At 34.7% G+C, this 20626-nt stretch overlaps 1 protein-coding gene across 14 annotated transcripts in view; it reads left to right on the top strand.

Annotated features, from left to right (window-relative positions):
- The window catches only part of Npas3 (neuronal PAS domain protein 3), an 872828-nt gene that overhangs the window by 260445 nt on the left and 591757 nt on the right, over positions 1–20626 (top strand). For 8 of the 14 annotated variants that reach the window (XM_021246625.2, XM_087197268.1, XM_087197265.1 and 5 more), the window contains 2 exons: positions 17143–17387; positions 17498–17548. In XM_021246625.2, coding sequence (XP_021102284.1) covers positions 17143–17387; positions 17498–17548 — 296 coding nt within the window. The remainder of the gene's footprint in view (positions 1–17142; positions 17388–17497; positions 17549–20626) is intronic. The other 6 variants (XM_087197270.1, XM_004867578.4, XM_021246622.2 and 3 more) reach the window with 1 other exon arrangement.

Genomic DNA, 20626 nt, shown 5'->3' on the forward strand with positions numbered 1-20626 from the left:
GTGTCAGACAGCAACCAGTGTACGCTTGTTGATTGCTAGATCCAAATGTTTGACATTATGTAGGAATATTCCAAGGCATTGTATTTACATGGACAGTACACAGGCATACTTTAAAAATCCAAGCTTTTTCCCATCATTTGAACATTTCCTACCCACTAAAAAAAAAGTTTAAAAGTTTTAATGTATCAAACAGAGATAAAACTCTTACATAAACCATAATCTTTCAGTTTAGCCAGCTGATACTCATTATTAACTAAGAGTGTAACTGTTTTGTACTCTGTCAGTTCTAGAGAAGTCCCAGACTTTCTTCTGGAACAGTGAAGCTGAGATTCTTTCATTGTTGTTAAGCAGAAATGTTAGTAAAGTCGATTTTCATGTATTGAACCCGAGTTTATTAATCATGCAACCTTACTAAATCCTAAATGAAAATCAAGCTGCAGATTTACTTATTGAAGGCTTTGTGACTATAGTAGACACTGCTAGCCTGAACAGCAGGGAAAGTCACACACCAGTCTAAAACTGTAGGTAAATTGGTGGAACTTTAACACACATCAGACACATTCACCAGTAGTTCTACTAATGTTATATAATTAAAACATAAGTGAAAATAGAGTTTTCAGGTGGAAAGATGACCGAGAGACACTACTTTTGTGTTAACATAGAAAAACATAGAGCTGGAGAAGTTAAATATCTTGTTGAAATCATACCATTATTAGTCTCAGAGCTTGGTCAGCATTCAGGTTCCATGACTTATAGATCAGTATTTAATTGTAATCAATAACTATAATTTTCTAAGTTACATTTTTTTCTAGCATTGAATGCTTTGCTATGTGAACCATCTGTATCTACCCAATTACCTGTATTCATTTTCCAGAGGATCTGTCTTTTAACTGCTTTAATGCAGATCTGCTTACAAATTACTTTTCTACATGTATTTGCTCCATCCAGGATCTTCCACTAACAATGAGAACTGCTAAGATGGGCTGGCTTTTGAGAGCTCAATCTCTTTGGGCTTAAGTACACTGATCACAGACAGGCAGCAACCTTTTTGTTTTTCAACTGGAACTCTCTCTCAAGAGTAGTAGAGCTTCCTTGACAGGGACATGTTTCCATATGTTCCTCAGATCACATGATGATCTTCTGATGCTTTGAAAATGCATAGATTGGTGACTTTCTAAGGATTATAAACTCCTCACCTAAATTTATGCTATCTAAATGAGGTCACAAAATACCTTTTGAGTTTATGTGAAAGTTGAGCATATTGACCTAGAAATAAAGAGATACTCTTCTCTTTATCCCTGCCTTCCACACACAAGTTGCCTAGGAGTTTAGATGAACTCATTTGTAACATCCAGTATAAAAGACCCATACTTCATTTTGTGAATTAAGTTCTAAATCTGTAATATTATAGTTCTGAATTTTGTATATCGAGCACAAATGCTTATAGAAATATTTATGAAATAAGTAAAATTTGCTCTCATTTTCTGCTTGCCTTATATCTCACAATTTGTATAGAATTTTTCCAAATTAGTTGTCCTTGTGTAGTTAAAAGATTTGGGATTATTTTCCCCATAGAACTTGGCTTGATTTTTTTTCTTCTCTTTCATCATCATGGTCCAAATACAGATACTGATAACCATGTATCCTGACTGATTAAAAAATTACAGAAAGACTTCTAGATGAAGGCTGTAATTTTGTACTGGATTTCTAGTGACAGGAGCAAATCACTTGCTCTTTGCCCTTATGGATTTTATAATGTCATCAGAGTCTATCATTAAAATTATAGCCTACTGTTGGACATATACTATTCCTTACTATATTGCATGTGAAGGGAAGCAAATTGTAGCATATCTGTCTTGAGGTGCACTCCAGTAGGGGTATGTGTGTGTGTGTGTGTGTGTGTGTGTGTGTGTGTGTGTGATTTTTTTTTTCAAATGAGATCCACTGTACAATCAGTCCTGGAAGCTACAGATGAAGAATAGTACCAGACTCTTACATAAGAATGTTTCTCATACTTTTACCTGCTGTGAGTGAAATTGACTAGAATTGTGCCATTCTGATCAATTTCATAAAGCAACAGAGACTGCACATAGACTTCATGGCTGTCCCTTCCACCTGAGCTGGCAGCTTCCATCCAAGAAGGAAAGGGATAGTGCTGGAGAGTGAGAGTCTGTAATTGGAAGGAAGTGAGAAGGCTACAGATGCCCCTGTAAGGGAAGCAGATGTGTAGAAACACACTTTAAAAATAGAAGGAATTTCAAAATAGAAGGAAGGCCAGCACTCATGCCCAGAAGCAGAAGAGATTCAGCTGTAGGGAAACAGTGGTTCAAACACTCCTTTTGAATTTCAGAAGGCCCCTCTCAATATGTTTTTTATTCTGAAACTTGAACAGATTTAACATTTCCCCTTAAGTGACTTGTAGTTTTCCTGCCATTTTGTATCTTTTATCTATAGTCTTTTTCACATTCTCCATGGAATTCTGCCTCTGTGTACTTTTTTGTTATTTCTGATGACGTATTAACACAGAGATGTAGTAAATGCGAAGATCTAACATTTTCACTTAGAGATTTTCCTCCTGTCTCTCTTGTTGTGACTCTATCTGATGTATTGGAATGACTTACAATGATTTGGTGTTCTGAATATGACCATGTATGATTACTAGGAGAGGCTGGACAGTCTGTGGACTTCTGCTCTTGCCTAAGTTTGTCTCAGTTTGGAACTCACTAGTGCCCCTTTCAGAGCGTAGGAAGGGGAGGAGACTATTCAGAGAACTTATTCCGGCAGAGAAGCATTCATGAATATCAAAATTTGAAGGGATATCTGTATTTCTTTTCTTCTTCCTTCTTGTCTCCCTCCACTACAATGCTATCCCAAGGACTGATTTACTGGGTAGGCTTAATTTTATTGGCCCTATGACTGGATGTGGTGTTTACTATTTATAATCACGACTATTAAGGACATTTGGATCATCATCAGCATAATCATCTTTCAACAAATACTTAAGAAAATCATGCTATGTATGCAAGACACTGTCTTTCAACATTATTTTTGCACTAATAAAAACAATCCTGTTTAGCATGTACTCTTAAGAAATTGTTAATTACCATTTTGGTAATTAGTTTATAAAAATTACTGATTTTTAGTGAAAGATTTTTTGTAGGATTCCAGCTTGGTGAGTTGATCAAATTTTCATCATGATTGAGTGTTTGAAACTGTGTGGCTTAAGCTTTGTTCCTGTATACATATGAATATTTTCAACTTTTTGAGCCACTTTTAATGAGCTAGCTCCATTGGAATACTAACTTGATTTTTTTTCTAGTATTTATAGTGAATTTATAAAACTGAGAAAGCTAAGAGCACTACTACTCAGAGGAAGTTAGTAAATACTAGTTTCTTCCAGTTTAACTTCAGCTTCCTTTATTTTCCAGGCATAAGCCTCATCCTTCTTTGGTCAGTGTCACCTGGCTTTGCTGAAAATCTTCACACCATGTGTTTTTATGTGCCCATAATTAATTCCACTCTCAGAAAAGGCTATTAATGGCTTTAAACCATGGGTTTCTAACTTCCATAGACCAGATGAGACTTATAGTGGCCTGGAAAGAATTTTATTTTTATTATTGGCAGTATATTAAAAACCTGGAAATGATCCATTTAAAATGATCTAGATTTTGGCTTCCCTTTAAAGGAAATCCTGACAGTTTTGGATCCATCTTCTCACCTAGGAACAAATGTATTTTCTGGAATAATGAACACCCTCCATTTGCTGGGTTTCTGCTTTTCACTTTCCCTTAGTCCCCATCACTGCCCATCACTGCTGAGCAGTGGATCTGGTGCCATTTATCACTTGTTTGTTTTACTTTCTTTCACCTAATCCTCTTTACTTGTTTGATTATTATCTTTTCATCCATCATTTAAGTTTGTTACTATACCTTGAATTTATTCCTAATAGACTTAACAAAAAGTCATAAAACTAAAAAACAAAATGAACCAACTATACCATTTTTCTTGCACGTGTGTGTGTGTGTGTGTGTGTGTGTGTTACTCTGGATTGAACCCAGGTTGTCACATTGCGTGTTTCCTCAGCACTTTAAAAATTTTAAATTTTGAAATAGGGTCTTGCTAAGTTGCCCAGGCTGAGATCAGACTTACAATCCTCCTGCCTCAGCTTCCCAAGGTGACATATGAATTTTATGAGAAGAAATATATCCAGTCCAAATTAATGATTCTCTGAAAGGGAAATGGAATAGATTAAAGTGACAGGAGGGAAAGATGGCATTTAAAGAACAAAACTGGCACACTTAGTAGAACTTCATCTTAGTCTGATGCTAGTATAGCTCAAGTGTCACCTTACGGATTTTGGACATGTTTAGTACTATACTTTAAAAAATCCAGCTAGAGGCATCCATTTATGAAATTTAATCTCTCAACAAAAATTGTGGATATACATAGGTACATTTAAAAGTGATTCAGGTCCACAACCATGGGAACATGGAAAAGTTTCCCGTGGCCCTTGGCGACCCATTGATCTTTGCTCTGTCTTTGTAACTAGGCTTTAAGGGAAACAGTGTTGTTTTTAGAAACAGAAGACTGAGGACTAAATGATCTTTTGCGCGGGGCGGGGGGGAGCTGATAACTCAAAAGGAGACATTGAGGGACAACCCTTTTAGATCTGTATCTCAGCCCAAACAAATCCAAATTAAATGTAAAGAGAAGAAAGTAGGTAGACTTAAGAAACAGCCCATCTGTAAAGGGTGATCAAATATGCACATTGCTTGAGGATCATATTGAGCTGTCAAGTCAGCAGGCAAATGCTCAGCCATACTGTATACATTTTATATACTTCAAGTAATTGGTGCCTTATAGATTCAGATGCTAAATGAGTGGATAGATACTAAGGTTATCTATTTATCCACTCATTTATTTATTTATTTTTCAGTGATGGGGATTGAATCCAGGGCCTTGTGCATGCTAGGCAAATGTGCTACCCCTGAGCTGTAGCTCTGGCCTGTTGTTTGTGAAGATCCTATGATGAGATCTTACTGGGAAAATTGCTGTCTTCCAGAGCACCATTTCAGTTAAGCAGTCTCCAAGTAATCTTACAACTCAAGTGCAGTTGTGCATCTGAGAACTCTATCATCTATTAAAGTTATGGTAATTATATACTCAAAATTAGAAAACTCAGTGCTAACTTTCAATTAATAAGGTAACAGAATCTTTTCAGTTTTGTGTTTCCTTACATCATGATACAGCCCTTTGTTTTTCCATGAGCAATTTAGAAGCTTATAAAATAAAAAAACTAAATATTTTGTATATTTTAAATATTTTAGGCATTAAATTTTTACTGATATTTATGACCATGTTTGGTAACTAGATGTGGCTTAGAATAACTTATTTATAGTTCCTCAAAGTGTGATTTTTGTGAAAGTACTAAACATCTATCAAAATTTTTCAAAAGAATGTGGGATCCACAGAGGACCTGGTTCTTGAGTGAGTAATGGATGCCTAGGAACAAGCAAACATTTCCTATGTTGTCTTACTTTATAAAATACCCATATGAGGTATTACATCTCTTCCAGTTAAAACTTACATAGTAATCTCTGGCACATAAAAACATCTAAGTCATTGCATATTGTTTAATTTAATGACATTACCTTACCAGTGAAAGCCCAAACCCATTAGGAATGAGAAGTGCTGTAGTCAATTTAAAAAAGCCATGGATTATCCTGATTATAATGGTTAGGTCACTGCTACCATGCTTAGTAGAGATCTCAAGACGTCATCATTTACAGCAACTATTTATCCTACACTTGGATCAGGATCTGAGAGAATGCTTCCAGAAGCCTATTCTAGGCAATGCTTTGTGTGTTTATTTGTATATGTTTTCTTCTGAGTAAGACTCTTTAGGTGCCATTTGGGGTTTTTTGTGGGGGGCATGGAAAGAGTTGGAAAAAGAAAGTAAGTCAGCGTGGAAAAAGTTAATCATAGAATGGAAGCACAAACCGTTCCCAGTAAGCAGCTGAGAACTAATCGTACACTGGCAAAACCACTTCTTTGGGATATTGAGGGGTCTCAAAAGGACAAGTTGCTTTGGCTGCATTCTGAAGGCTATGTGTATGATTGAAATCCTTCTGGAATAACTTTTGGAAGACCTCTCATAGCTGTTTCAATTCCAGCTCTCTTTTAGAGGAGTAACCAAGCCAAACATTTTCTTCAAATATTTCTCAAGCTCTAATATTTTAAGAAATAATGGCAGTGTGGCATTTGTTAGCAATGCCTGATAAATCATTTATTGTACAAAAGTACTATTATATGAAGGCACTTCTCTGGCTTGACTTTGACTTCAAAAAATTGTACTTATGTTATTTTTTCAAAAAGTTCATTTTATATCTAAAAGATACATGTTTATAGATAGAGTTAAGCAAATTGTTGTCCAACCTCACCTCCCACCACACACACACACACACACACATACATGCATGCACATGTGCACACACACACACAGCTCTTACCATGTAGAAATAAGCAATCAATATTTTTCTTTGTGGGAATTTATCTGGACTTAGATATATTTTTCTCGATGTAGATATGTAGCTCTGGTTGTATGATCCCACTGCACATGCTACTCTACAAATTGCCTTTTATCAACTGACCTATTGTAAAAACTTTCCCAAGCTATTGAACATTTTTTCAATATCAATGTTCAATATCTTCAAAATATTCCATAATTTATTCCTAAAGTATATCATCAAAGATACTGTGAATATTGTTTCAGAAATATATGCATGCATGCCCTTGGTTTTTTTTTCTTATAATTTCCAAGAAGTCAAACTTCAAAGTAAATAAATTTCTGAGCCTTTGGATATATATTTCCTATATATTTCCCTAGAAATTCTAATGATTTTCAGCAACACATTGTGCTTTTGGATATCTTAATGAAAGGTGAGATAGGTATATTTTAAAAACAGATAAGTGAGGGATAGTGTGTATAGTCTCTGGAGGCTGGTGGACTTGTATTCTCTGTTGTTGTGTTTAAAGAAAAGGTGGCCATTTTTCTCAGCTATCTTTGTTTCACTAAGGGATGCAGACAGTTAACCTATAATGATATGTTCATTGATGTCAAGTAAAACATGGACATGTGTAGTTGTCACATGACCGTAACTTTCATTTTTTCATACTTAAAGGTCTTCAGACTTGTCAAAGGATGCTTCCTCCTTTCCAAGTGTGCCATATCAAGCTTGAAAGTTTTCAAAAGCTTTCTTCCACTTATTTGTGCTTCCAAAATGTTTGAAATCACACTTAAAGAAAATTAAAAGAAAAAAGTGAATTTTCCCTCTAGAAAAGGTCATTTGAATTTGAATTGCAAAGTAATTTCACTTGAAACTTACAACAATTAGTAGCAAATCTACCTACTCTAAATTAGAATGTATTTATAAACCTGAAAAATAGGAGTTTTATTGGAAATTTCATTAAGGAATTAAGTTTTCATAACAATTATTATGGAATTCATATGGATGATTACAAAACAAACTATCAGTTACTTGTCACATAAATATGATAGAGAAAAAGGGAACTATAAGGTCTTTATTTCTGTAAAAGCAAAATAGTGCACTGGTGATAAGGACTTTCTTGAATTACCTTGCTAAGTAAGGTTCACATTTCTTTTACAACCAATGGTGGCTTAGGTAAATTGCTTTGCCTCTCTGTGCTTTGATTTTCTTGTGAGATGGAGGACAATAATACTTGTGGAAGGGAATCAACTATTTTGGTTCATCTATGACTGTCCCATTTTTAATATCTTAAGTCCCAAATCCAGAAAAAGGCTTCCTTGAGATGACAAAACTCTCAACTTTGAGGGATGAGTTTGTGGGTGTAGAAAGTAAAAACCAATAGAGTAGCACATAAACAAAAAAAGTGGTTGAAAGCAATACTGTGTCAGCATAGATTATCTGCCTTTTTGTCAATGATACTAGATTCCCTCTTACTGGTGATAGTAGCAAAAATTAATTAAACCATGTTTTGAACACTTAGAATCTGGCTGAAATATATCTGTATTAAGCATCAGACATATTAGTATTTATTATATTAAGTTCCATGCAGTTCTTTGATGGTATTGAACACTCTTTGAGATACAGAAAATAACTTGGGTGCTTTCCTGCTATTTAACATTATGAAAATACACTATGGCTCCTTGCAGCGCTAGAAATCCCAGGAGTTGCCCTTTGCATGGTCATTAAAATGTCCTGCTGTCCAAGGGTGCCCACCACTCCCTCTTTCTTCACCTTTCAGTGGAGATACTGTGCCCCTTTCAAATATTTAGCAGCAGACTTCCTCTCAATGTGTGCTCACGCCTCCTGTTACTGTTAATGGAAGTCACACATGTGTGCTCACCAGGATGAGAAAGCCTTTATCCCATGTCGGGCAAAGACCCGTGATCCTGAATCTCTTTCTAAACTTCAGACCTGAAGAGAGCAGTGCAGGGAATTGCTGCTTTCTCACTATATTAGCTTCTTCAATTTCCTATTAATTGGAGCCTGCAACCGAGATTCTTGTAACTTCAGGGGATGAACAATACAAATTAAGATCTGGATGCTTTCCAGGAAGAGCCTGGTTCAAAGAACACTTTTGTTTTCTTAAAACAGTTGTGGCTGTTCACAGATCACATGCAGTTGCCTAATGAGTCCATATTTGCTTCTGAGGTTTCAAATTTGCAAACTGCACTGCTGAGAAAGTAAGTGAAGTGTTCACCTACCTCTGGTGTGAGCTGCCTGAGTTAATGTACAGGACAAATACTGGAATAGTCAAAATCCTAAACAGGTGGAACAGAACCTTCAAATATAATATCTTCTCCTTGTTCAGGACATTCATTTTTCCCTAAGAATTCTTTTTAATGTATAAGACTTCAATTTATGTTTTAAGAACTAGTAAACTATAGCAGTTTGACAGCCATTCACACTTAATTTTTTGCATTAAACGAACAGGATTCTTTTCCACAAACATCTATTGTTAGGACAATGCTCTCAGACAGAATTTATGAGAAATGGAATTATGTTACCAAGGAGATAGCATTTACTATAATGAAGAGTAGATCCTAGAAAATGGCCCCTTTTACAGCAGCTCAGAGCAGAGCCACAAAAGCAATTGATTGGTCTTGGCATTTAGTCTTATATCAGCTGTGTCATCCATAGCTTCAGGAGTGAGAACACTAATCTAAAGTGACATTTCTGTTCTGGCGGGCTTTTCTGCCCTGATGAAAGCAATTACTTCATTCCTAAATGATAATTTGCAGGAGTTTCAGCTACTTTAATTGATAATTTTTTTTGTTCTGAGTTCAATTGTGAAGTGATTAGCTGATTTGGTAAATAGAAATTTAAGGTGTGAAATATACAAGTTGCTCCAAGGTAAAGTGCTGTTTATTGGGTGGAGAGAAATTACTTGATAAAGCTACAGTTTTTTCCATCATTATGAGACTGCCAGTTGTATAGCTTAAAGTTCTGGGGGATAAATGAAGAACAAAACACTTTGATTCACGGGGTTTTTGGCAGATGCGAAAGCATACAATGAATATGTTGGTTTTGCTGTGGTTAATTCAAGGGTTGTTCAAATCAAGGTGAACGTAGGTTGAAAAGGACTGTATAGACCTCTCAGCTTTCTTTATTGCTATTCTAATGACTCATCCTGGAATTAAATACTCTTATTTAAAGTTTTAAGAATAAAAATGCTCATTGGCTAAAACCAATTAATTATTAAGTTCAAACATACACAAGACGTTTACTGAAGATGAGGGAATGCATTCAATTGAATGGTTTTAATTACTCTTTTGTTCTATTTTACCACAAGTCAAATGGGTTGCAGCTATTCAGTCAGAATATATCTTAGTTTAAAAATTGTAAGCATAAATCTTGGTGATACTTTACTTGATACTTTATCAAGTGTTACCAGTTTGCAGATTTTTAACACAGTTTTAAGCAATCAGTTTCATATTTTCTTACATGTGGAAAAATAATGGACATTTCACATGTTAAATGAGAAAAATAAAGCAAGAATGAAGGTCAAACTGATTTAGCACATCAAACAGTCTTTGTCAGCCAAGCTTAATATATCCTGAGTTTGTGGAACAAATGAAATTTTGCTGCTGTGTTACACTTTGCTTCCAAACAACCATTACAACTGCTTTTATATATTGTGTGTGCACCAGACCATCAAACAGTGCATCTTTACTGACGTGTTGCTGCAGTGATGATCTACAGCAGCAATCTGCCATTTATATAAGGGCAAAATGCGCATCTATATTTAGTTGTGAAATTGGCCTATTATACTCTTGATGTTTACAGAGGCTAACATAAATTAATGATGACAGCTATGAGCAGTGCATTAGTTAACCAGCAGAGTTCTTACCTTGAACTTGAAGGTTCCAGTTTTAACTTCCAGCCTGTACTACCCAGCTTTCTTCATGTATTAAAGAAAAATTTCTGAAATTATTACCTTTTCTTGGCGAGTATTAAAAGACTTCAATTTGTGAGTCTTCTTCTTTATAATCCTACCAGATAAAAGTTTATACATTTCCCAATTACATTACCTTGTAAGAAAGCTGGTATTTACAATCATGCTTAAAAAACACTCCTGAAAGAGATTTTTCCTTGCATTGGGCTAATTTGATCGACTTTGAACTGTATGTGATGTCAGTGTGGGGTGGGGTTCTTTACTAAAGTAATGAAAGAAGAGCAAGCCTGGCTTATGGAATCTTTATTGTCCTTTTTCCCTTAGCAGCATCCTCATTCAGCTCATGTCAGTGCAAGTGTAGGTACTGGAGTAACTATAGATTTCACCATTAACTATGACCAGAGATCTGACAAGTATGCAGGTGTTCAAAGGTTCATGAGTTAAAATGCTGAAACCTTTGATGAATTTTTGATGGCTGCATTTTTAATACAGGTCGACCTTCTTTCTTTGAGGCTGCATGCCAGATTAATTGATAAATAGTAAAAGTCTGTAGTGCTGGGTTCTCCTAAGCAAAACAAGTAGGAAAATCCATAAAATCCTGCCTGTCTGACTCCTTAGAAATATTTTAAAAAGGTAAAATTTAAAGTGGTTTTGACCCTACCTCTCCTTTCCTCTTACAGTTAGATAACTGAAATCTGTCATGTTCTTTTGCAAAGACCAAATATTATATTATAAAAATTTACATTTGGAATTGTTCAAACCGAAGCTTAATATGGTTGTATTGATAATAGCAAAAGCTACTGAACAAATATATTTTTTTAAAAAATTCATTAAAAGTGGCTATGAAGAAATCACTGGAGAGGAACAAATATTTGTGTTGGCTTCTTTGTTACTCTTCTGTGACTTTTTTTTGTGACTATTTGTCATTTTGACTTTTTGGTATCCTCTGTAGATATCTAGCTGTATCATTTCCATAATCACTATAATCATTTCTGTCTTCTGTAGGTGTCCAGCTATATTGCTTTTATAATCGTTATAACCATTTCTGTAAAGTTGGAAACCAGAGACTCAATTTTGCAAAATTAAATTTGGCCAACCACAAAGGATAACTTACTTCTTTTAATTTAATGAGTAATCAAAGCCAAAATTATATTTTGGGGTAAGAACAAATGAGCCAGTAAATGATTGACACCTTTATCCAGTTGCTTGGGAGATTCACAGAGATTGCAAATCCTGAGTCAATTTCATGATACTGACTGTATGATCCTTCTTTGGCTTTTTGTTTTTGTTGCTGTTTGTTTGCTAGTTTCTGGATTAAGCAGAATTTTGTGATCTGGCCTTGCCCCTGGCGTGGTAGCTGAGGGGGCAGATGCTGTCAAACTTTTTTATTTCCCTCGGCACCAGATGACGTGGTGAGCTCTTCATGGTTCTGGATCTGGGGCTTTGCCTGACTTCCAAGAGAGCTTTTAGATTTGTGATCTTTGGAAGATGTTTGAAAGATCGTCATCTTTCTAAGAGTACACACATATTCTTTCTTACTAATAATTATCACATCCATTAAAAATTTCCCATAGATGCTTTCATAATCTTCCCAAGCAGTTAATCTCTTAATATCTGTTTATATTTTGTTAAAATATGAACAAAATTACTTTTCCTGCAAGTCAATGCCATTTTTTGGATTAATGTACCAAAATGGATATTATACTATAAGAAAATAATTTACTTATAAACCTTTAAACTTCCATTAATATATATATTTTATGATTCATTAAGTATACTTGTGGTATATAATGCATGTAACATAAGAATAAAATTATAATAATAAGGAAAATCAATATCTCATTGATAAAGGAATTTCATGTAAGTACACAATGTGATGTATAAGAGCCAGTGAATAGAAATCATGTTAGTGATAAGAGAGTCTACATTACAAATGAGCATTCTGGACATTTGAACAATAAAACTATCAGTGTGAAAGTTTTTATTTACCATGTGTTATTACTATATGCCACCCACCATAGTAAATAATTTACAAAAGCATTTACAAAAATCATTCCATTTTGCAGACAAGAAAAACTGAGGCAATATAAGTTAAACAACTTGCTCAACTTTACATAATTAGTAAATAATAGAGCCAGGATTTACATCTATGCAGTCTGGCTCCACATTCTAAGTATTAGATTATTACCTTTTTGGTTAGAGTAGTGAATGACCATTGAGAATCTGAAAATTATTTACTGTCTCTCCCAAAATATACACATTTACACATATAATTTTGTAAATGATATCTAGAGAAATATATGTATATGAATATGTGTTTATATCTTTTGAAATTGTTTATTTTGTTTTTTGTTGTTGATGATAATTATTGTTGAGGATTATAGTATAGTCAACAAAGAGCTGATATTTCTACCATCTTTCCTAAGGATGAATGGAGTCTTCTTTTTCACTGTTATCCAAAGTAGACTATTAGAGCCGTGGAAGTATAGGCCTAGGAAGTAACTAAACACCTGAAGTTTAATCATATTTTAGATGTCAGAGATTGGTGCTATAACATTTAATTCATATGCAACCAATCCATTCTTTATTTAGTATTATAGAAATCCAACCACAATTTTTTAGTTGAGAATAGAACATACAAATATGAAGTTTATTTTAGGTTTTAATGTAGTCCTTAATTCAATTTGAGAATTGCTTAAAAGTATGCTCTACTTTACAAAAGCAAGCAAAAAAATTAATCCACAATCTGTATTACTGTCTTAAGGTCTTTAGCTTCATCTATTATACCAGCTTCTCAACCACTTTTATAATCCTTGGACTGTATTTTATTACTGTCCCCCTCCAAACCAATTACTACTTATTACAGACATGGATATTATTCTGAAAGTCTTCTGAACTATGGTTCTTGCATAATGATATGATGTGGGAGTCATGGAAACCATTTTTTATTAAGATTATGGCCAAGAAGATTACTCTAGTAGGGTGATAGAGTGTATATTACAGTTGAAAAAGAGGGAAGGAAGTGGAAAAGAGTACAACAAAGAAGTATGGTAGGTACGTATAACATAAGTCCTTCCCAATACTATTTTAGAAAAGTGAGTAAAGTATATTTGGGCAGGGGATCCAAAAGTGCTCATGTCTGTTTATTTCCCTTCCCCAAGTGGATGTAAAAAAACCATCTCCCATCTATCTTTTGGGAGCTTACTGGACTGATCTCTCTGATGTTAGGGTTTACTTTTCCATGAGAATTATTTCTTTTCAAATTAAATTGTTTTTATTTTTTAACTGATACACAGAACCATGAAAGTTGTACATATTAATGTACAGTGTAATTTTCAATATGTGTTTATATATTGCATAATGTTTAAATAAGTTTAAACCTTTATCTCCTGAAATATTTATAATTTCTTTTTTTGAAAACTTTCAAAATACTTTCTTCTAGCTTTTTGCAGTGTGCAGTACTTATTTGTTATCCATGGTCACATTGCTGTGTGATAATTAGTACCTCAGAGCTTTTGAGTACTCACTAATCAACCTTTTCTTATACCATCCCCTCCTCCATTGTTCACAGCTCCCATGAGGATTAATTTTTCCCCTTAGTTTATTGAAAACCCTATGCATTAATATCAATTTCAGAGTAATTGCTAAATCTACTTTGCTCTAGTTGTATAGAGAAATTCCTGGTATAAATATTAGGAATGTTAATTAGGAAATGAATGAGTTCATTCATAATCATGTAAGTGACATGTATAAAGGAAATTTACACATAACATCCATGCAAAACTACATTTAAAATTACTCCCCATATTACCTAGTTGTGAAATGAGTCCTTGACCCATAGTTAACTATGATATGTTTTATTTGGATTGCAAAAAATTTTTAAAATCTTTAATTAGTGAACATTCTAAAATTGGAAATTATAATATAAAATAATATAATAATAATAATAATTAATAATTATAATATAAAAGTTCATATTTGCTTCTCTAGAAGTTGCAGTGCTGGAAAACTGGAAACACCAGAGAATCATCCCCTGAAGCAGTGGTCAGCCGGAAGTGTGCAGTGTCCCTTTGCTGGGATGTCTCCAGTTTCTCACCTTTTCCATCAATCCTCTTCATCCTTCTTCCCCTTAAAAGATCCTTACTTACACTCTCAGTTTCTCACGCTAGAGAAACTATTCAGTATTTACACATGTGTGTCCTGTTTATTTCACTTAAGAGGATGGCCTCAATATGCATCCATTTAGCTATAAATGTCTCTAGTTTCTCATTGTTTATGGCTGAGTAGTACTCCATTTTATAAAAGAGCCACATCTTCTTTATCCAGTTTCCAGTTGATGGGCACTTGGGCTGCTTCCAAGCTTTAGCTATTACAAACTGTGCCACTATAAACATGGGTGCATATATATCACTGTGGTATGATCCTTTTAATTCTTTTGGGAAGATCCCCAGCAGGGGAATAGCTGAGTCAAATGGGACCTCCAGTCCTAGTTCTTTGAGGTATCTCCATGGGGGAAAGGAAAGAAGGGAAAGGATTATGAGAATAGGAAAAAAATTATGAGAATAGGAAAAAATGGAAACAAAGTCTTTGTAAATAGGGAAGGGTGGAAGGGGTGAAGGGAGCACAGGGAATGGGGAAAAAGTAAGAACCAAGATACATCATGTACAGGTACAAGCACCCAATGATAAATGTAAACATATTGTGTACCTAAAATGTACCAATAAAATAATTTAAGCAAGAAAAAAAAAGACCCTTGCAACATCTGCTCTAGAACTCCATCATAGTCACTTACTGGAGCCAAAAAAGGCACAAGTTTATCACACCTTTTGAAGTAGTATTGGATTACAAGAACAGAAACAAAGCAAAGCACTGAACTTGAACCACTGCACCATCCCGAGTACAAGTAGTGGAGAAAACATGTCAAAAAACATAATTCTTTTGGCATAGCTAACTTAATTATTGATAGATAAGTTGCTTTTTATTTTATAAAAGGAGGCCTGAGATTCTTTTATGTATCTAAGATGTTAACTTGTATCCTAGTTATACTTTGTCATATCTGAAGACATCACTCTCTTTACTCACATAATTTATAAGAAGCTAAAAATTGAGTATTTGTAGAATCAAATGAAGATTAAGATAGTGGGAAGTACGTGACATAACCCTTCTTTTCTTTGTATATTATTAGCAAGGTTTCTGGCTGAGGTTTTTGCCAGTCCTATCAAGAGACAAAGGTTTGTCACCTGAGACTGCTTTGACTCTGAAAATAATAGCATTTACTTGTCTAGCTTTGAGATATACATAGTTAGCTGATGTAGAAAATCTTACCAGTAGAATAACCTGGTATCTTTGTTGCAGTATTAACTAAATAAATTATCTAGAGCATTTTGGCATTTCTTAAATTTCACAGATATTCAGTATGGTATTTTGGGTGTCTGTAGTGATTGCTCTTTCCTCTGTGAATGATGTGAGGGGTACAGTAATGCTCCATAGTATGTTATTAGCGAGTGGAACCACACTGCCAAACTCATTTTTGATCTGTTATTCTGGATTCATTTCCTTCTCTGTTTCTCTCTTATTATAATGGGAAGCCGGAATGCTAGATTCAAAGATGTAAAATGTTTTCAGAGTCTAATAATTTGGATAGTTAAATTTTTTTGTTAATACCTTGGTATTATAAATATTACCCAGATATTTACTGGAGTCTGATTCTGAATGCGTTCCTCATCAGACACGAAGCACTGTGGTGCAGAGGTGGAATTCTCCTGTCAGATGCCCACGCACAACTTCAGTTGTGCCAGATTCTGCCCTCAGCAATGTGAGCGCACTTCAAACAGAAATGTGCATGAATAGTTAAAGGAAATGCTGGATCCCACCTGTTGCCTCTTCTGTGAAGTAATAAGTCTATAATGTTTATACATTTTAATAACCCAGACAGGGCTCTATCTTTCAACATTCAATTTATGTTAGCCTAAAGTTTGACGTGTGTGGGGGGGATGTTCTCTAGTATCTTAGAGAATTTATCTGTCTACTAATATATGTCCAATAAAAAGGAATTATAGAATTCTCTTATCAACCAGATATCGGCACATTTCTGGAGTTGCATTGAAATCTTTATTTTCAATGTGATGTTTTCTTCGTCTGACTGAAAGTGTCATGATCCTTACTGAAGACTGAAAACATATCAACATTATGTTTGTTGAGTCTGTCAAAGTGATTTGCATTTGTGTTTATCTTTTGTTCCCCAAGACGATAATTGAAAAAAATTTTTTTTCAAAATGTTTCCTTTTGATGATTTAAGATCCCTTGCTGATGAAAGTTGAATGAACCAAATAATTAGCTTGAAAGTAGGTATATGAATATAAGCCCAATCTTTAAAATTGCCTCACCTATAAACTTAATGCTGTGTCTTAGAAAAAATGATAATATCTCAATGTTCAGACAATCAGAGGAGAAACAAAACAAAACCTAACATGGAAAATACTATTTTTACTCACTTGTCTTGAGTTGGTGACAAGAAACCAGAGGTAGAATATGTTTTAAGTGACATTGCCTGAAACTTAATTTCCTGTGATCCTTTGAGTTTTAAGTAGTTTTGGTAGAATTTTTTTTTCTGGGGAAAAAAGGAAATAAAAAGAAACCAGTATCTGTTTGATGACAGAATTATTTGTTCTAAAAAACACTTTTCTATTCCTTTGATTTCAGTTTACAAGCATTGAGAAAGGAGAAGTCTCGAGATGCTGCTCGTTCCCGCAGGGGAAAAGAAAATTTTGAGTTCTATGAATTGGCCAAGTTGTTGCCTCTTCCTGCAGCCATCACCAGCCAGCTTGACAAGGCATCTATCATTCGACTTACAATTAGCTATCTGAAAATGCGGGACTTTGCTAATCAGGGGGACCCTCCATGGAACTTGCGAATGGAAGGCCCTCCGCCCAACACATCAGTAAAAGGTAAGATTTGGACCACTGTTCAGTCTGGAATATGGTCGTCTGTAGGTATCTCTAAAATGAAATGTTTACCATCATCCTTTCTTCTTTTCCTGCATATCAATCCTTTAAAGGGATACAAATGTGGAAATCTGAACTCTGCATGAGAAAGACACCATGTGAAGGTGAAACAAACCTCTTTTTTTCTATTTTATTTTCAAAAAGTCTGTAGGCCTACACATTCTATTACTTTATAGAGGATTTCACAGAAACAAAAAAGAAATGATTATATGTTAAAATGCTTCTGGGGTTTAATTTATGTCACAGGAATATGTATAAATTTTTCATAATGGGAGGAGTTTGGGAATGTTTGCTAATCTGTGGAACTAATAGGTTGTGCCTTAAGTAAGCAAAGAGAGGAAGAGAGCAGAGTCCAACCTGAGCAGGCCTTTTTGGGTTACTGATTTTATTGACCACAAAAAAATCAATCCATGTATTAATGTTTCATATTTCTCTATAGACGTATTGCCTTAAAGTTATAAATGTAAACATGTGTTTTTTTCTTCAAATCCTTGATGGAATTACTCTTTAAACTTATTATTTTCTAAAAGTTAAGCCTTTTTTACTCTGATATTTAGAACAGGTATTTTCTGGTGTGTTCTTGAAATTCCTAATAATTCATGGTATTTTAAGCATTTGAATATGGATGCATATATTTGTTGATGTGTATGTAGTGTTGGCTATTGATTTTCTGTCTTTAAGGCTGTGTTATTCAAGGATTATGACCTAAAGCTCTCTTAGACTATTATGTCCCAATCTTGTATCTAGGTCCTTGGTGAGCATAGAATAAAAGTGGGCATTGTAGGGAGCTGCAGAAGCTGCCCGTGACTTCCTCTGAGGTGAATGAGATTTTTCAGTTATGTGATTATACCTTGCCAACCAGCTTTAGAAAAGTCTCAGTAGTCTTGGCTGTGGTAGAAAAATGTACTGGCAGGGAGCTACAACCTTTTATAGAATTTTGATTGAACTGAAGGGTCAAAGCACTAATTATTTATGATTCCATGTAGGAGCTATGATCATAAATGTCTACATGCATGTCTAAATCCTTTACAGATTGAGCAGCCCTAATCTGAAAATCCTATATTAATATGCTCTGTAATTTTTAAGTTCATATTTAATGCTACGACTAGGAAATTCCATGAGGCTATGTTCTATGTACAAAATTATTAAAAATACTGTACAGAATTACCTTCAGGCTATGTGTAAAAGATATGTATGAAATAAATGAGTTTTGTGTTTAGACTTGGCCTCCATCCCTAGGACATCTCATTATGTATATGCAAATATTCCAAAATCTGAAATCTGTAACACTTTTAGTACCAAGCATTTCAAATAAGGGTTATTCAATCTGTGTTTACTTAAGGATGGTATTATGCTTATGAGAGGAGGAAACTTAGAATTTAAACACGTTATTTTCATCTAGAGCAGTGGTTGACAAACATTTGCTGTAAAGGGCCATGTAAGGGTTAATCCTAATGTGTCAACTTCACTGGACTAGCAAATGCCTAGCAGAGTGGTAAAGCACACTCCTGGGTGTGTCTGGGTGGATCATGAAAGCATGGCCTTGGGTGCCATATATGGTCCCTAGCCCTTTCCTGTCAGGCACTGTTTTTCTGCTCTACTTCCTGGCCACTATGAACTAAGCAGCTTTGATCTGCCACCCCCTTCCACCATGAGGTGTCTGTCTTGGAGCCAGCTGACCGTGTGCTGAATTTCCTGAAAAATGTGAGCCAAGTTGAACCTTTCTTCCTTTAAGTAGTGAGTGTCAGATATTGCAGATCAGTAATGGGAAAGCTAATACAGGCCACATAGTAAATATTTTAGGTTTAGGAATCTGTTAGGCCTGTGTAGCTACAATCAGACACAGACAATATGTAAATGAAAGAATATGGTTGTGTTACAAGAAAAGTTCATTACGAAACAGGTGCCAGCCACTAAATTTGACAAATAGGCCATAGTTTGCAGACCATTGCTCTAAAGTATATGACATTGAAAGGCTGAGGAGGACATACAGCAGAGGTACCTCTCAAGGACAGGATATCAATACAAGGTAACCCACAGCAAATAAATGAAGGCACATTCCTACTGTCCTTTTATAGCCCTCTTCCCTTTAGAATGTGGATATCAACTTGGTAAAAACTAGTGGATATTCTAGATATTAAAGTAGGAGTGAATTTTCCCAAAATAAGATATAAGTATGGATAATAATTCTAGTAACTGGACATTAGATTTATTTTTTTCACTCTAAGGCATAGACTGTATTGTTTATTTGAAATCATGCAAGTTGAAAGAATAAGTTCAACAGGTTAGAAACCTGTCAGTATAAAAATATTACTATTCAATTTGAAATAAATTGACAGACTGGACTTGCATTAATTTGTTGAACATAATTACCCTTTAGTTTCATTTTTAAAGAACTTTGCAGTGAATAGGCTTTCCTGGTAATAATGGCAGCTAGAGAGGAAAAACATGATGCCTCCGTTGTATCTCCATTATTCTCTTTTGTGATAGTCCAGCTTATGTTTAGAATCATAGGCTTTTACAGATGCAAATTTTCTGATTCTATATGACTTTCCCATATTTTACAGATAAATACTTTTCAATTAAGTGTTAGCAGATCTAAAATAAACACCCTTTCCTTTCTGTCTGGTGTTCTCTTGTTTTATATCACCATCATCAGACATTTTAGATGAAAATTTTCTAAGCTTTAGACTTTGACTAATAATTCTTTTTTACTCTGAGGCCTTCAATCAACTCAATTCTGTAACTAGTTATTATGGGTAATCTGAATAAGAAGAAGAGACAACATGGCTTCTGTCCCCAGATGTATTGCAGTCTATGAAAGGGCATGGGGTTATTGAGAAAAGAAAGAAATTTGTGATGAGTGTTTAGGAGCCTGGAAAGTGATAAGAGATTTTATTATTTATAAAATTCCAACCAGATAATAGTAGAGCACATATGTTGGTACATGCACACTTTCAGTATTAGTAAGCTGGTGATAGGTTAGAACAGAAGATGTGAGCATAGTGACTACATATTGTCTTATCTTGGTTCTCAAATGCTGCTGGGAATGCAGTAGGTACTTTCTGTAAGCTGGTACTGCTATACAATATATGTACAATTTATACTCCAGTTCTTTAATGCAAAACTGCTCCTCATTCTGATCAAACATTCATGAAACAACATCAAAAGAAATTCATTTT

The sequence above is a fragment of the Heterocephalus glaber genome, unplaced genomic scaffold (assembly GCF_053883595.1).
Source record: "Heterocephalus glaber isolate CG9 unplaced genomic scaffold, H.glaber_assembly_v1.0 deba00001662, whole genome shotgun sequence".
NCBI lineage: Eukaryota > Metazoa > Chordata > Mammalia > Rodentia > Bathyergidae > Heterocephalus > Heterocephalus glaber.